Source organism: Hippocampus zosterae, chromosome 4, assembly GCF_025434085.1.
Source record: "Hippocampus zosterae strain Florida chromosome 4, ASM2543408v3, whole genome shotgun sequence".
In the NCBI taxonomy this organism is placed as follows: Eukaryota; Metazoa; Chordata; class Actinopteri; order Syngnathiformes; family Syngnathidae; genus Hippocampus; species Hippocampus zosterae.
In genome coordinates this window covers 27238866-27257484 of record NC_067454.1, presented here as the reverse complement: position 1 = coordinate 27257484, position 18619 = coordinate 27238866, and the positions used below count along the sequence as shown (strand labels likewise).

The following is an 18619-nucleotide window of genomic DNA, read 5'->3' as shown; positions in this document are numbered from 1 at the left end:
CTTTTGAGTTTCAGAATTCTTGATTATGAATACAGTATCAGTCAAAATCAAAAAATGCGATCCCTTGATGAATGTTTACGGAATCCAAAATTAGTTACTGTGTTTTCCCATTGGGTAATTCGACAAACGTTTACTGTGAATTCCTCAAATCCTCAGGCCTGGTCAGCGAGTCCCAGGGACTGGATGGGGGTAAACTGTAAAATTATCATTGAGCACCTCCAAATCTGAGACCATGGTCCTCAGATGGAAAAGGGTGGAGTGCCCTCTCCAGTTGGGGGATAAGATCCTGCCTCAAACGAGGAGAAAAGTATCTTGGGGGGTGAAGATGGAACGGGAGATTGACAGGTGGATCGGTGCGGCACATACAGTGAAATGGCATCTGGAACGCTTTGTCGTGGTGAAGAGGGAGCTGAGCCGGAGGGCAAAGCTCTCAATTTACCGGTCTACCTACATTCCTACCCTAACTTATGGTTATAAACTGTTGGTCGTGACTGAAAGAATAAAATCCCACATACAAGCGGCCAGAATGAGTTTCATCGGCAGGGTGTAGCAGTCAAGCAGTTAGCCTACTCGGTACTTGAGTATTCTTTTTTGCAAATAATTTTTTGACTTGTACTTGAGTTTTTGAATGACTTTTTAAAACTTTTGTCCAGTATTGCAAATCCATTTGAATCAAATGTTTTCATTAACAACAGAATTATTGATTGATGGGTATAGCAATATGCTTGTTCAATACAATTTATGCTCATGGTGTCATCGCTCAGTATTTTACTTTTTTTTATTTATTTTTTTATTTCAAGTGTACTTGTGGTAAATGCCAGCATATGCCTACAGCAGTGTTTGCTACGGCCCGCAAGCCGGATCCGGCCCGTTGGTCTTTTTAATCCGGCCCGCCGGAGATTGGCGTACAATTAAGGTTTGATTGCATTCATTTCATTTGGACATGTAATGACAGGTATTTCAACACCAGGTGGCGCAGTTACTTCAAGTAGCAGAGCACAGGGAGGGAGGGGAAGATGAAGAAAGAGGGAGAGAGTAATGACCATGGAAGGGAAAGTGATATGTATGTGATTAAACGAAGCGGGTACAAAGTACGAAACATTCAGGAGACCCCTGGAAAGACTCAAATCTACAAGACTTAGAAAAACAAGGAAGCGATTCTTACTCAGTCCGATTCTGGCAATGTCAATGCTCAGAGTGAATTGCTTGTGGCTCGAGTAAATTAACATTTCCTAGAATGGTTTGATTGTTATCATCTTAAAAACTTTCCGCAAACTGGACCACTAATAAGAGTTGGAGAGCAGTCAAATGTGTAGAGCGTGAACAACAGGGGGCTCAGTACACATCCTTGAGGAGAACCGGTGCTGAGTGTGATGGTGGAGGAGAATGTTACATTATTACTGGCGTACAAAGACATTGTGCTATCTTCTTTATTTTCTATTTCTAACTTTTGGCCCAGCCCTCCACAATATTTTCTGCTTCTCATTTGGCCCCCCCAGGAAAATAATTGCCCAACCCTACTATATACCATAGTTGTGTCACTGTTCTCATTAAAAAAATATGTTTTGCTTTTGATCTGTTGATGTTTGGTATGGACTTTCAACATATGCAGTTTTTTAATATGTACTGTATCTTGTGCTGACCCGGCCCACCTGTTAAATTTTAGAAATTAATGTGGCCCCCGAGCCAAAAGGTTTGCCCACCCCTGGCCTAGACCCACATGGATTACAGGTGGCATGGATGACCTACAAGCAGCAGTACAAAGGCAAGGCATTTGATGGGCCATAGGATGCGCTGGTGCTGGAAGTTTCTTGGTGAGGACAACCGTGATATGCTCCCAGCATGCGCCATGTCTTGTATCAGGACACATTTTCCACCACTAGGAGAAGAGGAGTCAGCTGTATTCAAAGGGTTTCGTGTTTCACAGAGAAATGTTCCAGAACTGTGATTAATTTCTTGAGGAATCTAGTCTGGTGCTCGGCAATAACAGCTGACTTGTCCGGCCTGTTCAGTGCTGCTGTCAGAAATTGCAGGTCAACACACACATCACCAGTTCTGTACTTATTTTGAATGGCAGTCAGTTTCATCACCTCTTACAGGCAGTCATTCACATAGTCTACAAAAAAAAAAAACAACAACAACATATTGGGATGATAAATATTTGGACGACATATGGATTATACTCAGTATGTCATGCATTTGCCTGGAATTACTTTTTATTTATTAACTTACCATAAGTTGTATCCACCAATATCTTTCCCGGAGAATACCCACCACTCTTATATTTGGGATAAACGATACAGTAGGAGTGCATTCCTACTGTTGCATTGTCTGTTCTGTACTGTTGCAATGCACAACAGACTGCTGTTGTGCATTGTCACTTTCTGTGGTCTGCCAGCATTTTCATTGTAATGCAGAGCAGCAAGAATTATTCTGGAATAGAACAAAAAATGCCTTATCTTATTAAAAAATTGTCAAATTGTGATGAAATAACTTTATATCTCAAAGTTCTACATTTCACTATCGTCTACATTTCATGCATGTCAGTTTTCTTTAACAGGTGTGTTAAAGAAAACTGACATTTTCATTCCTCTGTACGAGAAGTGGTACATCTTTGGGACAAAGTCATTCACCACACTGTGAAAAGCTTCCATCCACTGGTCTGTCCGAGGTGAGAAATCTTCATGACATTGTTGACAAACATGGTCTTTGTCAGGATTTCCACCACTGCGACATTGACTTCAGTACCTTTAAATGATTTTACAAGGTACAATATTTTTATTTTTTAGGATTAACTAGCAGGCAACATCGAACCAAAAAAGTGGCACTAGCCACGCTTTTTCTCTAGTAATTGGAGCATGTAAACAACTATCGTGCACATTCTGTAGGTGGTCCACACATGCCAGCCACTTCTGCTTCTTTTCCTCCGGTGTCTGGGAGGAAAGTGCACACCAGTACAAATGGCACTTCAAACTTTGTACCCAATCCTTCAGGTTCAACATGCTCTTCTTTTTGGCCAAGGAGTCCAGTTTCTTGCACATACCTGTATATTTAATATCTTCCGAACCGCTTGATCCTCATCAGGTCGCGGGGAGCGCTGGAGCCCATCCCAGCTGCCCTTGGGCAGTAGACAGGGGACACCCTGAATTGGTTGCCAACCAATCGCAGGGCACACAGAGACGAACAACCATGCACGCCCACACCCACACTTAGGGACATTTTAGAGTGACCAATCAGCCTGCCATGCATGTTTTTGGAATGTGGGAGGAAACCGGAGTACCCGGAGAAAACCCACACAGGCCCGGGGAGACCATGCAAACTCCACACAGAGAGGCCGTAGCTGGAATTGAACCCGGTACCTCTGCACTGTGAAGTCGACGTGCTACCACTGGACTACCAGGCCGCCCTGTATATTTAATATGATATGAAATCTAGTGAAGTGACGTGCATGATATATAAAACATAATCCCAAAACTAGCATATTTATAAACATTGAAATACAGTCTAAGCTTCATTCCAAGTCAAATATCATGTTGCTTATAAATGTGAGCATGGTGCCATCTACTGTATGCCATTAAGAGAGCAGTACACTGCATCGTCTTCCACTTTATCTGAATCTTAAAGAACAGAAAATTAATCACACCTGCATCAACATACAGCACGTTTTACTCACCCAATTCGTGGGTTAAAAAACTGAACTTTGTGCCAATGTCCTAATCGAAACATTTACCGATGTGCTGAGGCACACTATAAACTTGTGATAAATTCTACAGCCACAAAACCCAATCACAGAATTCACACAGCATTTTTCTTCACTGTTCCCACTGGGGCATCCTGAGGGTTAAAATGGAAAGAATGCTACAGAAAAGTTTTCAGGTCAATGAAAAATAAAAAAAGTTGGCTAAATTCTCACTTTTAGCTCAAAATTCTGACTTTAAAGTGAGCATTCTGTCTTCCTGACTGATGCCAGAAAGAAGGTTAAAAGCAATTTGGGAAAATGGTTTGTATTGTTAACATGACAATGAAAATAAAATTCTATTCCAGGGATATGGATCATGCTTCTACATCTAATTCAATTCCTTAGTGTTATGATGTTCTTTTGCAATAATTGCCGATATAATCACTGATGCTGTTATGATTTCAGAGAACTAGAAGACAAAGAGGAATGTAGAAGAGCCGCAGACTGCAGTTGCACATTGTTCCATTGAGGAACAACAAGTGATATGATCATCATCATAATAATAATAATAATAATAATAATAATAATAATAATAATAATAATAATAATACATTTTATTTATAAGCACCTGCAAGACACCCAAGGACACTTTACAATTACATTCATTCATTCATTCATTCATCTTCCTAACCGCTTGATCCTCACTAGGGTCGCGGGGGGTGCTGGAGCCTATCCCAGCTGTCTCCGGGCAGTAGGCGGGGGACACCCTGAATCGGTTGCCAGCCAATCGCAGGGCACACAGAGACGAACAACCATTCGCACTCACACTCACACCTCGGGACAATTTAGAGTGTTCAATCAGCCTGCCATGCATATTTTTGGAATGTGGGAGGAAACCGGAGCACCCGGAGAAAACCCACGCAGGCCCGGGGAGAACATGCAAACTCCACACAGGGAGGCCGGAGCTGGAATCGAACCCGGTACCTCTGCACTGTGAAGCCGACGTGCTAACCACAGGACTACCGGGCCGCCACTTTACAATTACAAAAACCACAAAACAATAAGGGTTGAGCAGCGGCAGCCAAAACGCGTCAGCGTTCACTCAATCCGGAAGTCAGAAAGAAACCACAAGGAAGGGAGAGGGGGAGAAAAAACCCACGCTAGTACTACCCTCATTTTGAGGATAATTTGAGTGAGGCAAAAAAACTTGTGCACAGGCATATGACAGTTACAACAGGTCACAAGACATAAACAATGAAGACGGTGAAACAAGGGAATGTATGAAGGAGGGGGTGATGGTGGGGGACTAGCTTCCGTGCATACTTTCATCAGGGGAAGGTCGAGATAGCAGATGTTGTTTTGGTAGCAAGCTGCCCAAGAATTTAAGACAGCGTCAAGAAAGAGTCAAAAAGTGACTAGGTGATCAAAATCATATGGGCCGACGATTTGATTATCGCGGCCAGCAATGAAATGATTTTGAAAGACGTGAAAGAGATGCTTTCTGTAAAGTTCAAAATGAAAGATCTTGGCACACTCAAGCATTTTCTAGGTATCGATTTCAATCTGTCTGATGGATGTGTAAAAATGTCACAGGAGAAATACGTTAACAAGATATTAGAGCGTTTCAATATGCAAGACTGTAAAGTACGAAAAACGCCCTGTGAACAAAAGCTGGAATATTCAAATGATGCAGTGAAAATGAGTGATGTCAGAACCTACAGAGAAGCAGTAGGTTGCCTAATCTATCTGACCACTTGTACCAGGCCAGATTTAAGCTTTGTGGTAAGCAGGTTGTCACAGTATTTTGCAGAACCGACAGAGGAGCAGTGGGTCACTGTGAAACATGTGTTAAGATACTTAAAAGGCACTTCTGACAAAGTTAATTGAGTTTGCACCCAGTGTTCTTGGGATTTGAAATGTGTGACCCAGAGTCCACATTGTTTTCTATTTTGGTGCATTTAATTTTGTTTACATTACAGCAAACTGAGTAGAAGTAGGGGTGTTAAGATACGATATCTTGTATCCTCATTTCTGTAATGATGTGATGTGTTCTTTATTTTGAACGGGTCTGGCAACCCAAGATACAACGCCATATCCAGTCTATACTCGGCGCGAAATACTTCTTCCTGTGCAGTGGTGATGAGAAGGGGCTGCTCTCTGTGCAGACGGCAAAGAAACATGACACAAGTTTGAGTTAAGCAAGAAAATTCATCTCTCGTCGTTATTATCCCTAATGCATCCTGAACGAAGCGCACACCTCAACAGGTTTTATCACTGACCAATATAATACTGTTGGATCAAATCAGTGAACAACAAATATTTAAGTCACTATTTCTTCACAGTTACTTCCCATGTAGAGTTTGTAACACGAACAGCCAAAGAAGGAGCTAAAACAATTCAACGGAGACTTGCTTTTCAGGTTTCTCAAATGCTGTCTGTTTCTATTTAACTGCCCTAAAATACGGTGGTACAGAGTCCGCTTCAGAATGCTAGAGGTTGACATGCAAGGTGAAGTGTGTCTTCTGCCCACATTTAGTGATGCCTGTATAACTTCCTCATGTCCGCAATGAGACTCTGTTTTATAGCCTGATGTGTCCTTGAAGCATACATATCAGTTAACCATGCTAAATTGTTGCCCAGGGCATAGGAATCCGGCAGTTGATACCAGCTAGAACCGGTGTAAATAGAAATTTATTGCCTAGTGCAAAGTCTCGATGCTGCACAACAGTTTCTGTTACGCCCTTCTGATAATATAAATATGTTGTGAGTACTTTGCGTCTTTGCACTTGCGACATCAGTCATTGTCTGTAACTCATTGGTGCCCGGAATATTCTGGAAATAAAAGCTTCGAAGAAACTATTCATCGTCTCCAGCCTGTATTCGGATAATCAACATTCTCACTATCCGAAATTAAACGACCATAAGAAACCCCCACCCCCGCACCCCTGCAACAAAGGTGAGTGAAATTTGGAGATGTGTGTTGGATTCACCTGGCGCTTTAAGCTGACAGGTGACCGTTCGCGCGACGTATAAAAAGCAGCATCGCATTATGTTACGTTAGTGAATACACTCGCTTCGTCGTCGGAATGGCCCAATGGTAAGCCACGCGTGTGCTTTTCTTTACCACATATGTAAAGTTAGCTTTTAGATTCCATCATGATCGGGTGCTATGTTTGTCTGCTTTGCAATGTGTCCGTTGTGCTTTATGTTTGCCGCATCGCTATGCAATCACAGGGGCTAACGTGCTGCTAGCACAGTGGTGTCTTTATTTAACAATTTTTTGTGTAATCAGGTGAACCTTACTTAGACGTTTGTAGTGTTTAACAAATGTAGCACTGTCACTTTAAGAGCCACACTAGATCAAAACACGCGGGAACATATGCAGCGTGTGAGAATCAGACCAGGAAGGGAAGTAAGGGTGACATGCACGAGAAGGTAGTCGCTGAACTGTGCCCACTAGTGATGTATCGTTCACGAACGAACCGGCTCTTAAGATAAGATAAGATAAGATATCCTTTATTCGTCCCACACTGGGGAAATTTACAGCCTCCAGCAGCAAGAATGTATGTAGAAAGAAGAAAGGAGAGAGAGAAAAAAAAACAACAACAACAAACATCTTTCAATTAAATACAATATGAACACAATGGATAAATCGCAGTACTATTTACAATTTTACTTCACATAATTTAATTATTATTATTATTATGATTGTTATTTTTTATTCATCAGCCTGACAGCAGTCGGTAGCAACGAGCGTCGGTATCTCTCCTTCTTGCAGCGCGGGTGTAACAGTCTCTGGCTGAAGGAGCTACCAAGTGCTGTCAGGGCGGGCTGGAGGGGGTGGGAGGGACTGGCCATCATAGCTTTAAGCTTAGTTAGCATCCTTCTGTTGCCCACCTCCTCCAGAGTGTCAAGGGAGCAACCCAGGACAGAACTGGCCTTCCTGACCAGTCGCTCGAGTCTCTTTCTGTCCCGGGCTGAGATGCTGCCTGACCAGCAGACAATGCCATAATAGATGGCCGAGGCCACCACCGAGTTATAGAACGTCTTAAGTAGTGACCCCTGAACCCCAAAAGACCTCAGTTTCCTGAGTAGGAAGAGTCGGCTCTGTCCTTTCCTAATCAGGGTGTCCGTGTTTGTAGACCAGTCCAGTTTGTCGTTCAGAAGAACACCAAGGTACTTGTAGGAGGTCACCCTCTCTATGTCCATACCCTGGATGTTCATCGGGGCTGGTGAGGACTTTTTCCTGCAGAAATCCACAACCAACTCCTTAGTTAGTTTTCCTAGGGTTGATCTGGAGGAGATTCTGCTGGCACCAGTCCACAAAGTCCTTTGTCAGTCCCCTGTACTCCCGATCTTCTTCTTCTTCTTCTTCTTCTTCTGTAATGAGGCCAACAATCGCAGAACTTCTGAAGGTGGCAGTTTGTCGTGTCTGAGCCGAATAGGAGCCACTTTTTTAATTCTGTTTTCCCCCCCTCCTTCGGTTAAAGCCACACGTGATTGGTTAAGATCCGTGGTGGGAGGGTTACTTATAACCCCCCCCCCCCCACACACACACACACACACACACACACACACACGCAGCAGTGAGGGGAAGGGGGATGAGTTGGTGACACAACAGCAGCACACTGTGAGCACGAGCAGCACACGAACAGAAGAGACAGGGAGACGAGAGAGCGCTCGATGGCGCTACAGAGAAAAAAACAACACACTGGAAAGGCGAGAAAATGGTAGGAAACGCAGTGAAATTTGGACTCATTTCAACTTAATTGACAGTTCAAAGGCAGCGTGTAGACTGTGCAAAGTTAAAATATCAAATTTTAATTCCGAATGTGTTTGTGGTAATCAAAGCTTACCTATGTTGTTTTACTGTACATAGTTAAAAGCATCACTAGTGCCCATTGCTTGTCCCAACTTGATACACCCATGATCGTCGTCGTAACCCTGGCGATATTCAGGTAATTGGTAACTAGTTTACCATGACGCATGCGAGGTGTTAATTTTGGACAGATGATTAATTAGTTGAATGGTATTTGTAGAGCACAATATCGTGGTTAGGGATTTAAAATCTACCACTCGTGAGTTGTGTGATCAGCTGTACAGCGCAAGTGTTCGCAATGTTACAAGATGTAAATATGTTGGGTTTTTTTGGACTGTGAAATTATATGAACTGTGTTATCTGTTCTTTAGAGGGGATATCATTTGTGTTTTTTCACGTGCTTTGTACACACCGGAACATATCGAGTAAGTGTGTCTGCATCTCAAAACATTGGGTTGTAATGATTATTTGTTTTGCACTAAGAAGTACAGTATTGTGGCTTGGAAATAATGTGTTTTTATTTCTGTTTCCCTATTAAGCAAGCCACTGCTGTTGTCTATTGTGGCGTAATTGTCTTTAATGTGTTAATTTTCTTTAATCTCTTAGATCCCTTTTCGAACTCTTTTAAAATTCAGTTTACATCTCAGACTTTTTAAAGCTGTACAATTTCTCATTGTTCAGTCGGGGAAAAACCCACATAAAAATTATTTTGTGTCTAGTCTTTCCAGAGACTCGGTTACATTTGCATAGTTATGTTTGTCCAGGTGCAATTTGCAAACGAAGTAAATTGCGTTGCAGCTGGGCTTAATCATGTCGGCGCTCCACTTCTGGGTTGCACCTTTGGGACTTGTATTTCTTTTGTTCGAGTCGACTTGATAAGTTTGTGATGTATGGTTTCTTACATTTAAAATAATGACGATAATGCATAGTGAAATCATGGTTGATTAAACTATTTATTAAATGTATTGTTAAAATAAAACAATTGTCAATTCTATACATATTTACATCGTGATGCAGAAAGAGAGTTGTATTTATTTATTTATTTATTTTACTGCATTTACGTGTGCTTTAGGTTATTACCTGCTTCTGATACTGCTGAAAAGTGCTCCAATAAATGTGTCCAAAAAGTACAGAAAGGGTGATCCTTCCATGCTGACCGACGATCCCTATTCAGAGGGACGTGAAAAACTTAATTAACTGAACAATGTTAATGATGAGAAGCAAATCTTCAAGTAATTTGTGTGTGTGTGAGAATCAGGAACATTTTGGGTATTCTACATTTTGGGTCTCACAACCCTTGTGAGGATAAAGTGGATCAGAAAATGGAAGGATGGATGGAAATGTTTTTGGGGTGAAAGTGAATTATATTTTTTTCTCAAAAGACGATTCAATTCTGGGTGTTAAAAAAACACAGGAGAGACCTAACAATGTTATTGTCTGTAGGTTGTTCAAGACAAGCCTGGATACGGATAACCAACATTCTCACGACCCAAAATTAAATGAACATGCAGAGTGGAAAAAAGCCCCTCGCCCCATCCAACAAAGGTACGTGAAATTTGGAGCTGTGGATGATGAGAAACAAATATTCACAAAGTAATTTGTGTGTAAGATCAACCAATCAGCAACATTTTGGGTTCCACGACCCCTGTGAGGATGAAGCGGATCAGAAAATGGAAGGATGCACAATTAAATTCTGGGTTTTAAATTGAGTGTTTAAAAAAAAACCCAGGAGACTGAACAATTATATTGCCTCTAGGTTGTGAAATACAAGCCATCAGAGGATCCCACAATATGGCTGCAGTGAGCACTGAAGGACAAAAGCCAACAGGTACATTCTATTTTAGAAGAATAGACAAGAAAATATTTTACATGTCTAATTATGAAAATAGGGCTTTGGGGTGAAATCAATTTGGGTGCAGCTGAAAACAAAAATCATGTGAAACCTGTCAATGGAAGCTGGAAAGAGGGATGGAACAAAGATTCTTGACTCTCAAGCCAAACTCGACACATAATGAGGTTTCATACCTTAACTTTTCTTTTTCAAATAATGCCTGAACACAGAAAAAAGGCAACCTTCCCTGTCGGGTAATGCTTTTCTTTAAATCGGGGGGGGAAAAAATCCTCGCTTGCTGTAACACTCGGTCAACCATTCCTTCATTCGGCTTTCTAATATCCACGCTTTAGTGTCAACTTTCACGACAATGTCTTTCGGGAGGTTTTCTTTTGGCATATGAAACAAGGCGAATAATACCATGACTGTTGAAGTAAGTGCAGCCTCATTTAACAAATGGAACACAGTTACTTTGAAAGGAGTGTTAGATAATCTCGTGAGACGAACGCTGAGCTGTGCTCATTCAGTTCGGATGTACTGTATCTGCAAACGGCGTTGTAACTCTGCTGATATTACAACATGCCTGAAAGCGCTCACAAGCGCCAACTTTTGTCCTATTTTTGGATACTTTTGGAGTTTGGAGTTGTTAGTCCCATTTGAAATATCAGTCTTTTAGCTCATGAATGCTGTATATTTTCTGTGTTCAGTCATGAATAAAGCCTTCATAAACATTATTTTGTGTTCGGTCAAGTGTTTCGTAGACCTGGCCACACAGCTTTCCGGATTGCAGAACAGCTCGAAACACAGGTGTAATGCGCCCCCTTGTGGCTGGTCCTTTTCACTGTGACACATGACGGTGTCACATGGCCGTTGGAAAAATCTTTAAACAGGCCACATAATTGAATAAACCGCGGGGTTGAAAGCTGTGACGAAAGTAGCATCTTATAGTCCGGAAATTACGGTACTTTTCTTTAACTTTTGAAAACTTGAAAAGCTGTGTACTCATTCGGGTAAGCATTAAGAAATTCCCTTCTATGCCATGCAGCAAAGCAGACAAACACACAGCACATGGTGAAATAATATATCATTGCGTTTCTGTTGGACCAAGAGATAGAAATCAGCATGTATTGTATGTACAAAACAGCCAGCTTCCAGTAGTGGTCAAACTGAATCGAGGAAGTATCTGTGTGCATCTACTAAGTGTACTGACTGTATTGACCACTCCTGAGACAGTAATCATTGCCTTCATGGTAGCACATAAGCTATAGGTCATGCTGACTGCTTAACCAGGGGTGTCAAACTCATTTTAGCTCCTGTTTCACTTGGAGGGCCGTTTTGACTGAAACCATGAAAAAGAATAACTGTTGATTTAACTGTTGTTTAAGTCACTATCTTGACTTGTTTGAGCAGCTTTCGCAGGCCACATAAAATGATGTGGCGGGCCAGCTCTGGCCCCCGGGCCTTGAGTTTGACACCTTGGGCTCAACTAACCTGAGATTGACACGGCTAGCGTTTTTTTAACACTGCAGTTAAGTGCTTGGGTGAGTCCACTTTTCCAGACTTCCGTCTGGAACCGCATTAAGTCGGAGCGGATTCAATTTTGCACAGCAAAATGGCAAGCAAATTAGCAAATCTCTGGACGCTGGAGATAAAATTGAGTCACGAAACGGTACCAGAAAAGAATGACTGTACACTACGCCAGTACATCAGTGAGAAGGACGTTGGAATTTTTTGTTGTGGTGTACCCTCTGTTATTAACTTTTGTTTTACGAAATTGTCTGAGATGAGGAAATCACCAGTCATCTTTCTACTTAAATGTCCCTACTTTCATGATATATCACTGTAGCGTGAGCTTCGTACATTTTCCATAAAATCCACCTGAAAGTGAAATGTCCCAAACTTTTTGTGAGTTGTTGTATATTGCAGGAGATGTATCAAAAGCTTGGACCAATGATGGGCACGGTACACAGCAAGCATGCAATTAGCATAATTCAGTTATGATGCTACACTTGTATATAAGTATCCAGTGAAACGCTCCACCCGACTCTCGGGGCATGCAGGGTTTTGTCTGCTTGTAGCTTTGCAAACATATTGACATGTTGGTTTAACTTCTTGATGTGCTTATGAGAGAGATACATGTCATTCACCATTTCGGGTTCAGGCACAATCCAACAAGAACACAAATATGTTTGAAATGGCAAATTAAATAAATCATCTTGTCTTTCTCCTTGACAGTTCTGTTCGACTTCCTCTCCAACCTTGGGCTGCAAAAGTATTATCCGAACAAACTTACTCTTCAATCTCTATTGGAAGTCAACAAAAGCAGCATCTACGAAAAAGTTGTTCTATCAAAGGATGAAATACCATTTTATTTCCTCAGAAAACTGTTCCAAATCAATGCTGGATGCAGGTCCTGCACTCGGGTATTAAGCAGCCATGAAGAACACGAAGACAGTCTTGACCTCCTGGACATTTACACGGCATGTGAATCAGCAAGCACAGTTCATCCCCTTGACCTGGTAGTAGGTCTATTTCTTTGTGCTGACAGCTCCTTGCAGCAGGAAATGGCCCTCAAGATGTCTTTATGTCAGTTTTCGGTCCCACTACTGTTGCCCCATTGCAGCAACAACCAGTGTACTCTGATGCTGTGGGCTCTGAGAGAAATCGTGAAAGAGTGGTGTCCACATGATTTGCGTCAAACGAGAGGATTCGTTGAGAACAACATTGTGCAAGCAACAATTCCATTTTTTTCCTTTGTGAGGCTAAAAAACTGCAGTTTATCTAAATCTCATTTTTTAAATCACATCCTCAGTGGCGGCCAACAGAATCACAATATGTTTTTACACAGAGACATGGAAGGAGGGGCACGGCCTCGGAGAATTTCAAATACGTTAGTGGAGGTGTGCTGGTTCCTTCCTTGTGGGAGAGCAAATCTTGACATATTCCCAGAGCCAGTTGCATTTGCCAATTTGCGAGGAGATATTTGTGAGTCACTCACGCAATTTACTTTTCTTTATGAAGTGTCCAATGCAATCTTTATATTCTTGGACAAAATTGAAGACAATGAGCACCAAGTTCTGAGAGCTCTTCAAGATGCTAAATCCAAAATCTATTTTCTTGTTCATCGTAAAGAGAATGGGTGGGACGATATGGCGTCAGTCAAAAAAACACAGCAAGAACTGGATGTACCAAATGGCAGTGTTAAAATCAAAGACTCATGGGTGAATGTGGCAGAGTTTTGTCAGCGACTTTGTGGAGCCATCAAGAAATTACTGCGTGACGTCAAAAGCACAAGTATTGAAAATATGACCGAAAAAGCCATTGAATTGGGCCTGAGTGTCGATGAAAACCAAACCCTCGAGCAGAAAAAAGCTGCTGAAGAGATCATGAGGGGCATTACTGTCCGAAGTATACCACACTACAAAAAACAAGAACTTCCTTTGCAAGGAAAAAATTGGAGGAGGCTTTCACAATTAGAGAGGAAGGCATGCCGAATAAATGATGTTGCCACTGTTGGCGTTGAGCATTACAAAGCTCAGCTTCAGGATGAGATAAGACAAATCTGGGAAGCGCAAAAGAAACAGAAGCGGCCCAGGGGAATGCAATGTTTTATTGACACTTTAGCAATGAGTGACAAAGAGAGAAGGACTTATTTCTTGAAGTGGATGAAGTTCATCTTTAATACCCATTCGCGTGAAAAATTGACTGCTCTGCGTAACAAATTCAAAGAGCAATGCAGAAATAAAGACGCCAAACTCATTGCGGAGATTGATCAGAATTTGTCTGAGAGCTCCTTAGGAGTGGAACATTACATGAGAGAAATGGGACTCAACTACGAGGTTTCCATGCAGTCAGACGTTGGCGCGGAGAAATTGGTTCATTTGCCCGCTGTCGCTGCTGAAATGTTGTTGGATGGTTATCCATTGGAGTTTTTGGACGGAGATGCGTCAAACATCCCAGAGAAGTGGGTGAAAGATGTTCTCATGGAGCTTCACAAGAAGGTCGGAGGGAAGAGCAGGCTGTTAGTTCTGGCTGTGCTTGGTGTTCAAAGTACTGGAAAATCAACTCTTCTCAACACCATGTTTGGCGTTCACTTTCCGGTCAGCAGCGGCAGATGTACAAGAGGGGCTTACATGCTGTTCCTCAGAGTTGGAGACGATATACAAACTGATTTGGGTTGCGACTTCATCCTTCTCATTGATACCGAAGGTCTGAAATCCCCTGAGCTTGCACAACTCGAAGATAGCTACGAGCATGACAACCAACTGGCGACCTTCGTTATTGGCTTGAGTGATGTCACCGTGATCAACATTGCAATGGAGAATGCAGTCGAAATGAAAGACGTCCTGCAAATTGTCGTCCATGCCATCATGAGAATGAAACAAATAGGTAAAAAACCAATCTGTCATTTCGTGCACCAAAATGTGGCCGGAGTCTCGGCTCATACCAAAAACATGACAGAACGTCAACATTTGTTGGACCAACTTAACGAAATGACAGAAATTGCATCCGAAATGGAGAGAAACCCTTTGATTCAGGCATTCACAGATGTGGTTGACTATGACTTGGAACACAACAACTGGAATATCCCGGGACTTTGGCATGGGACTCCTCCAATGGCACCAGTGAACATTGGTTACAGTGAGGCTGTCGCGGAGTTTAAGAAAAATCTTCTGGAGACAGTTGGAAAAGAAAGGAGCTCCGTCTGTTTAAAGATCCCAGAGTTTCTCGGATGGATGAGAAGTTTGTGGGAGTCAGTGAAGTATGAGAACTTCATCTTTAGTTTCAGAAACACACTTGTGGCCCATACTTACAACAGCCTCTGCAAAGAGTTTTCACAGTGGGAATGGGAGATGCGAAAAGAAATCCTCTCCTGGCAGACAGCAGCAGAATTTGAAATCTTAAATGCAAGCAGTGAGGCTGATTCGGAGACGTGTGACGCAGTGGTGGCATCAAAGAAATCAGAATTATGCGGGAAAATTGAAGCACATAAAGGAAAATTGAATGCCAAACTCTATGAATATTACCAAAAGAAAGACGGCCGTGTCAATTTGATCGAGAAATACAAAACGGACTTCATTAATTGTATCACAAGTCTGTCCAATGATATTCTGTATTCAGTGAATATTCATTTGGACAGAGTCCTTGCGCGAAAGACCGGTTTGAAAAAGGCCCAGGACATCCAACGAGAGTATCGCGGTGTGATTGAAGAGAGAGTCATGAAACTTCTGAGTGACTTCAAAGGCTGCAGCCTGTCTGATGACCAACTGAGAGAGGAGTTTGACAAAATGTGGGCTACCACTACGGCCAACGTACCCACAGTGAACGAACAAGACATACCTGCCTACATTCTCGCCCAACTGAGGAAAAATGTTCTCCATCAGAACGTGAATGAGAACTTCAGAAGGATTAAAAACCTCATGCATTTTGGAATGGGCCCGTTTAAGACCAGAAGCGACCATGTTGACTCCATCAGGAAGAAATTTGAACATATGTACAAGGACAATTGTCAGAGATCTAACAACAATTTACAATTGTTTGCAGACAATGTCATTGCAACGTCCATTCAGTTTATCCTTGATAAAACAAAGTCCAATGGTGACTACCATGACTCTTTCCCAAGGGATCTGCTGCAGAGGATTGATGAATTGCTTGATCAAGGATACAAGTGTCACCAAACCAATACTCAGTTCGAGATTGATCTCAAACTTCATATCTGTGGCATTGCCGCAAGAGAATTTCTCGAGATGCACCAACGATTCCTGTCGAACAATGACCCTCGAACGCAGCTGGAAAAGTACAAGGGCCAGTACTTGTTGGATTTTCTGGATTTATACAAAGAGACCGATCACTGCCAACGCAAAGCGAACAATTTTGTCCAGCTTTGTATCAAGCCGTCCATTGAGGACTGCATCAACCGATCTTTGGGAATTGACATTGTCGACGAGATTTTGACAAGCAGTCATTCAATGACTTACAGTTCACGCTCGTGTTTCCAATATGACATTCAGAAAGAGTTGCTGCTGAAAGATGACTTCAACAGTTTTGTCAAGTACATTTCTTCCTATGAAACATATGTGAAGGATCAGATCCTTCAACACATCTGCCAAAAAATGGACCAAGACAAGTTGTTGTGCAAATTGAAGAAGAAGAAGTTGGAGGATGTAGTTTGTAAGTTATTAAATGCAATGGAGCAGGCCACAAAAAAATTGTCAGATGATGACAGAGACATTCCAAATCTCATCAACCAAATGCGCAAATATCTGATTCAAGACATTGTCATATCAGACGAGGCACAACAGCACAGTCTGTTCCAGATCCAAAGCACGTGCGAGTCATTTACACAAAGCTTCTTTGCAGCCTTGACTACATTAAAGGAAACACTCCTTGATGAATATTCCAACACTGACAGCACAACCGAAACGCTCAATAAACTTGCAATCAAACCGCAGAATGAGCTATTCAAGAGAATATTTGGATGTGGACAGCAGTGTCCATTTTGTAACGTTCCCTGTGAAGCAGGTGGCAAAAAACACAAGAAACATCATGCGGCTGTGCATCGACCACAGGGTCTTGGAAGATGCCAGGATTATAAAACAAAAGACCTTGCTGAATCTCTGTGTACCACTCACGTGCAGAGTAACATGCGTTTTCGAACCCCCGAAACGCAAGGAAAGTGGGTTGACTACAAAGACTACGCTACCATCTTTCCTGACTGGCACATTCCCCCAGACCCCACAATGGAAGCATCAGACTATTGGAAGTATGTCCTGGTACGCTACAATAAACAATTTGCAAAAGAGTATGGGGCCAACCCAGCAAATGTTCCAAAGGCCTGGAATAAAATCACAAAGGAGGAAGCGCTGAAGGGTTTGAGAGAAACCTTCGGCATAAATGAAGAGTCAGTAAATGAGTAACGTAAAAAAATATTTGCAGTGTGCCCTCGTGGGGAAGACAAAAGAAGAGAAGAAAAGAGTTCAAAATATGTCACGGTTTTGCTCGTTGAAAATAAACACTGTCAGAAATGAATTTAAGTGCATCGTGAAATATTATTCGCCTATCTATGACGTTCCACATTATGCGTTTGGATAAGGGTAGAGGACTTCCAAAAGACAAAAGTCAAGTGGTTTGGTTGAACTCCCAAATGTTGTTATTCTTATTGTTTTGTTTTGGTTTTGAGTCAGCATCAGCTGGGAGTAAATAAACTGCTTGAAACAAACATTCTTACCTTTTTTTAATGAGGAACTGTTCCTGTCTGCCAAACTGGGAAACTGCACATGGAGTACTTCGGGAGGGGCCAAGGGACATCATCCACTTTGTTCCAGCACCCACTTTCTTTGGAGCCACAGTTGGCAAAATTACACAAAATACATGCACACAAAAAAGAGCCATTTTACTGATGGGCAGTTTATTCACTTTCTTGTGAAGTTTGCTGCCGCCATCTCGAGGTGAAATGCTAAAAGCTCATCTCCAGAAAACTTGCGAGCAAGACAAAGCAAAACAAGAAAGAAAAAAAAACGACCAAGCAATGGCTCTTAACCTTGTGCTGCAGTTGCTGTACCGGTAAATGAGTTTAAATAACGCAACATACAAAAATGGTAAATGTATTATTCCTGAATGTTTACTTTTCTTTCAACCTCTCAAGATGTTCAGTAGTTCTTATTTTTTCCTGTGTATTTTTGCCCTCTTTGGACAATAAAAGCAGTACTGTGTTATGACCAAAACATATATAATGTGTGTGTATGTATATATATATGTATATATATACTGTATATCTATTTTAAAAATCCTCATCTCACCCCTCGGGTGGTGTCCGTCCCCCTATTCAGCCCGGGAGGCCAGGAAGCTTGAGGGTTCCCAGCACTGCACATTTCTGGACTGAGATGTCAATGTTGTTCCGGGATCTGTTGCAACCACTCATCTAGTTTGGGGGTCATTGCCCCGAATGCTCTGACCACCACAGGCACGACTGTCACCTTTACCTTCCAGGCTCTCTCCAGCTCCTCTCTGAGCCCTTGGTATTTCCAGAGTTTCTCGTGTTCCTTCTTTCTGATGTTTCCATAATTTGGGACCGCGACATCCACTACAACGGCTTTCCTCTGCCCTTTATCTATGATCACGATATCTGGTTGGTTCGCCATTACCATCTTGTCGGCTTTCCTCTACCACAGGATCTTCGCTCTGTCATTCTCCACCACCTTCGGAGGTGTTTCCCATTTTGACCTTGGGGTTTCCAGTCCATCCTCCGCACAGATGTTTTGGTAGACTATGCCAGCCACCTGGTTATGGC

General features: G+C 42.1%; 1 protein-coding gene and 1 long non-coding RNA gene across 2 annotated transcripts; one reads left to right on the top strand and one right to left on the bottom strand.

Moving 5' to 3' along the window:
* Positions 1-1070: 1070 nt before the first annotated feature.
* On the bottom strand, positions 1071-2325 carry LOC127599821 (uncharacterized). The gene is made up of 2 exons (XR_007962173.1): positions 2233-2325; positions 1071-2116 (listed from the first exon to the last, which is right to left on the bottom strand). It is a non-coding gene; the product is annotated as an uncharacterized LOC127599821 (long non-coding RNA).
* A 2469-nt stretch (positions 2326-4794) lies between these two features.
* si:dkey-85k7.12 (up-regulator of cell proliferation) lies at positions 4795-17358 on the top strand. Its single transcript, XM_052064059.1, has 5 exons — positions 4795-6037; positions 6741-6776; positions 9942-10043; positions 10255-10326; positions 12565-17358. Exons 3-5 carry the CDS (start codon positions 10004-10006, stop codon positions 17244-17246), a joined length of 4794 nt encoding a protein of 1597 aa, XP_051920019.1. The 5' UTR covers positions 4795-6037; positions 6741-6776; positions 9942-10003; the 3' UTR covers positions 17247-17358.
* Positions 17359-18619: the final 1261 nt, after the last annotated feature.

Coding starts and splice junctions, on each gene's coding strand:
- si:dkey-85k7.12 (XM_052064059.1), top strand. CDS start 10,004: ATGCAGAGTGGAAAAAAGCCCCTCGCCCCATCCAACAAAG. Junction 10,044..10,254: donor CCTCGCCCCATCCAACAAAG/GTACGTGAAATT, acceptor TATTGCCTCTAG/GTTGTGAAATACAAGCCATC. Junction 10,327..12,564: donor TGAAGGACAAAAGCCAACAG/GTACATTCTATT, acceptor TCTCCTTGACAG/TTCTGTTCGACTTCCTCTCC.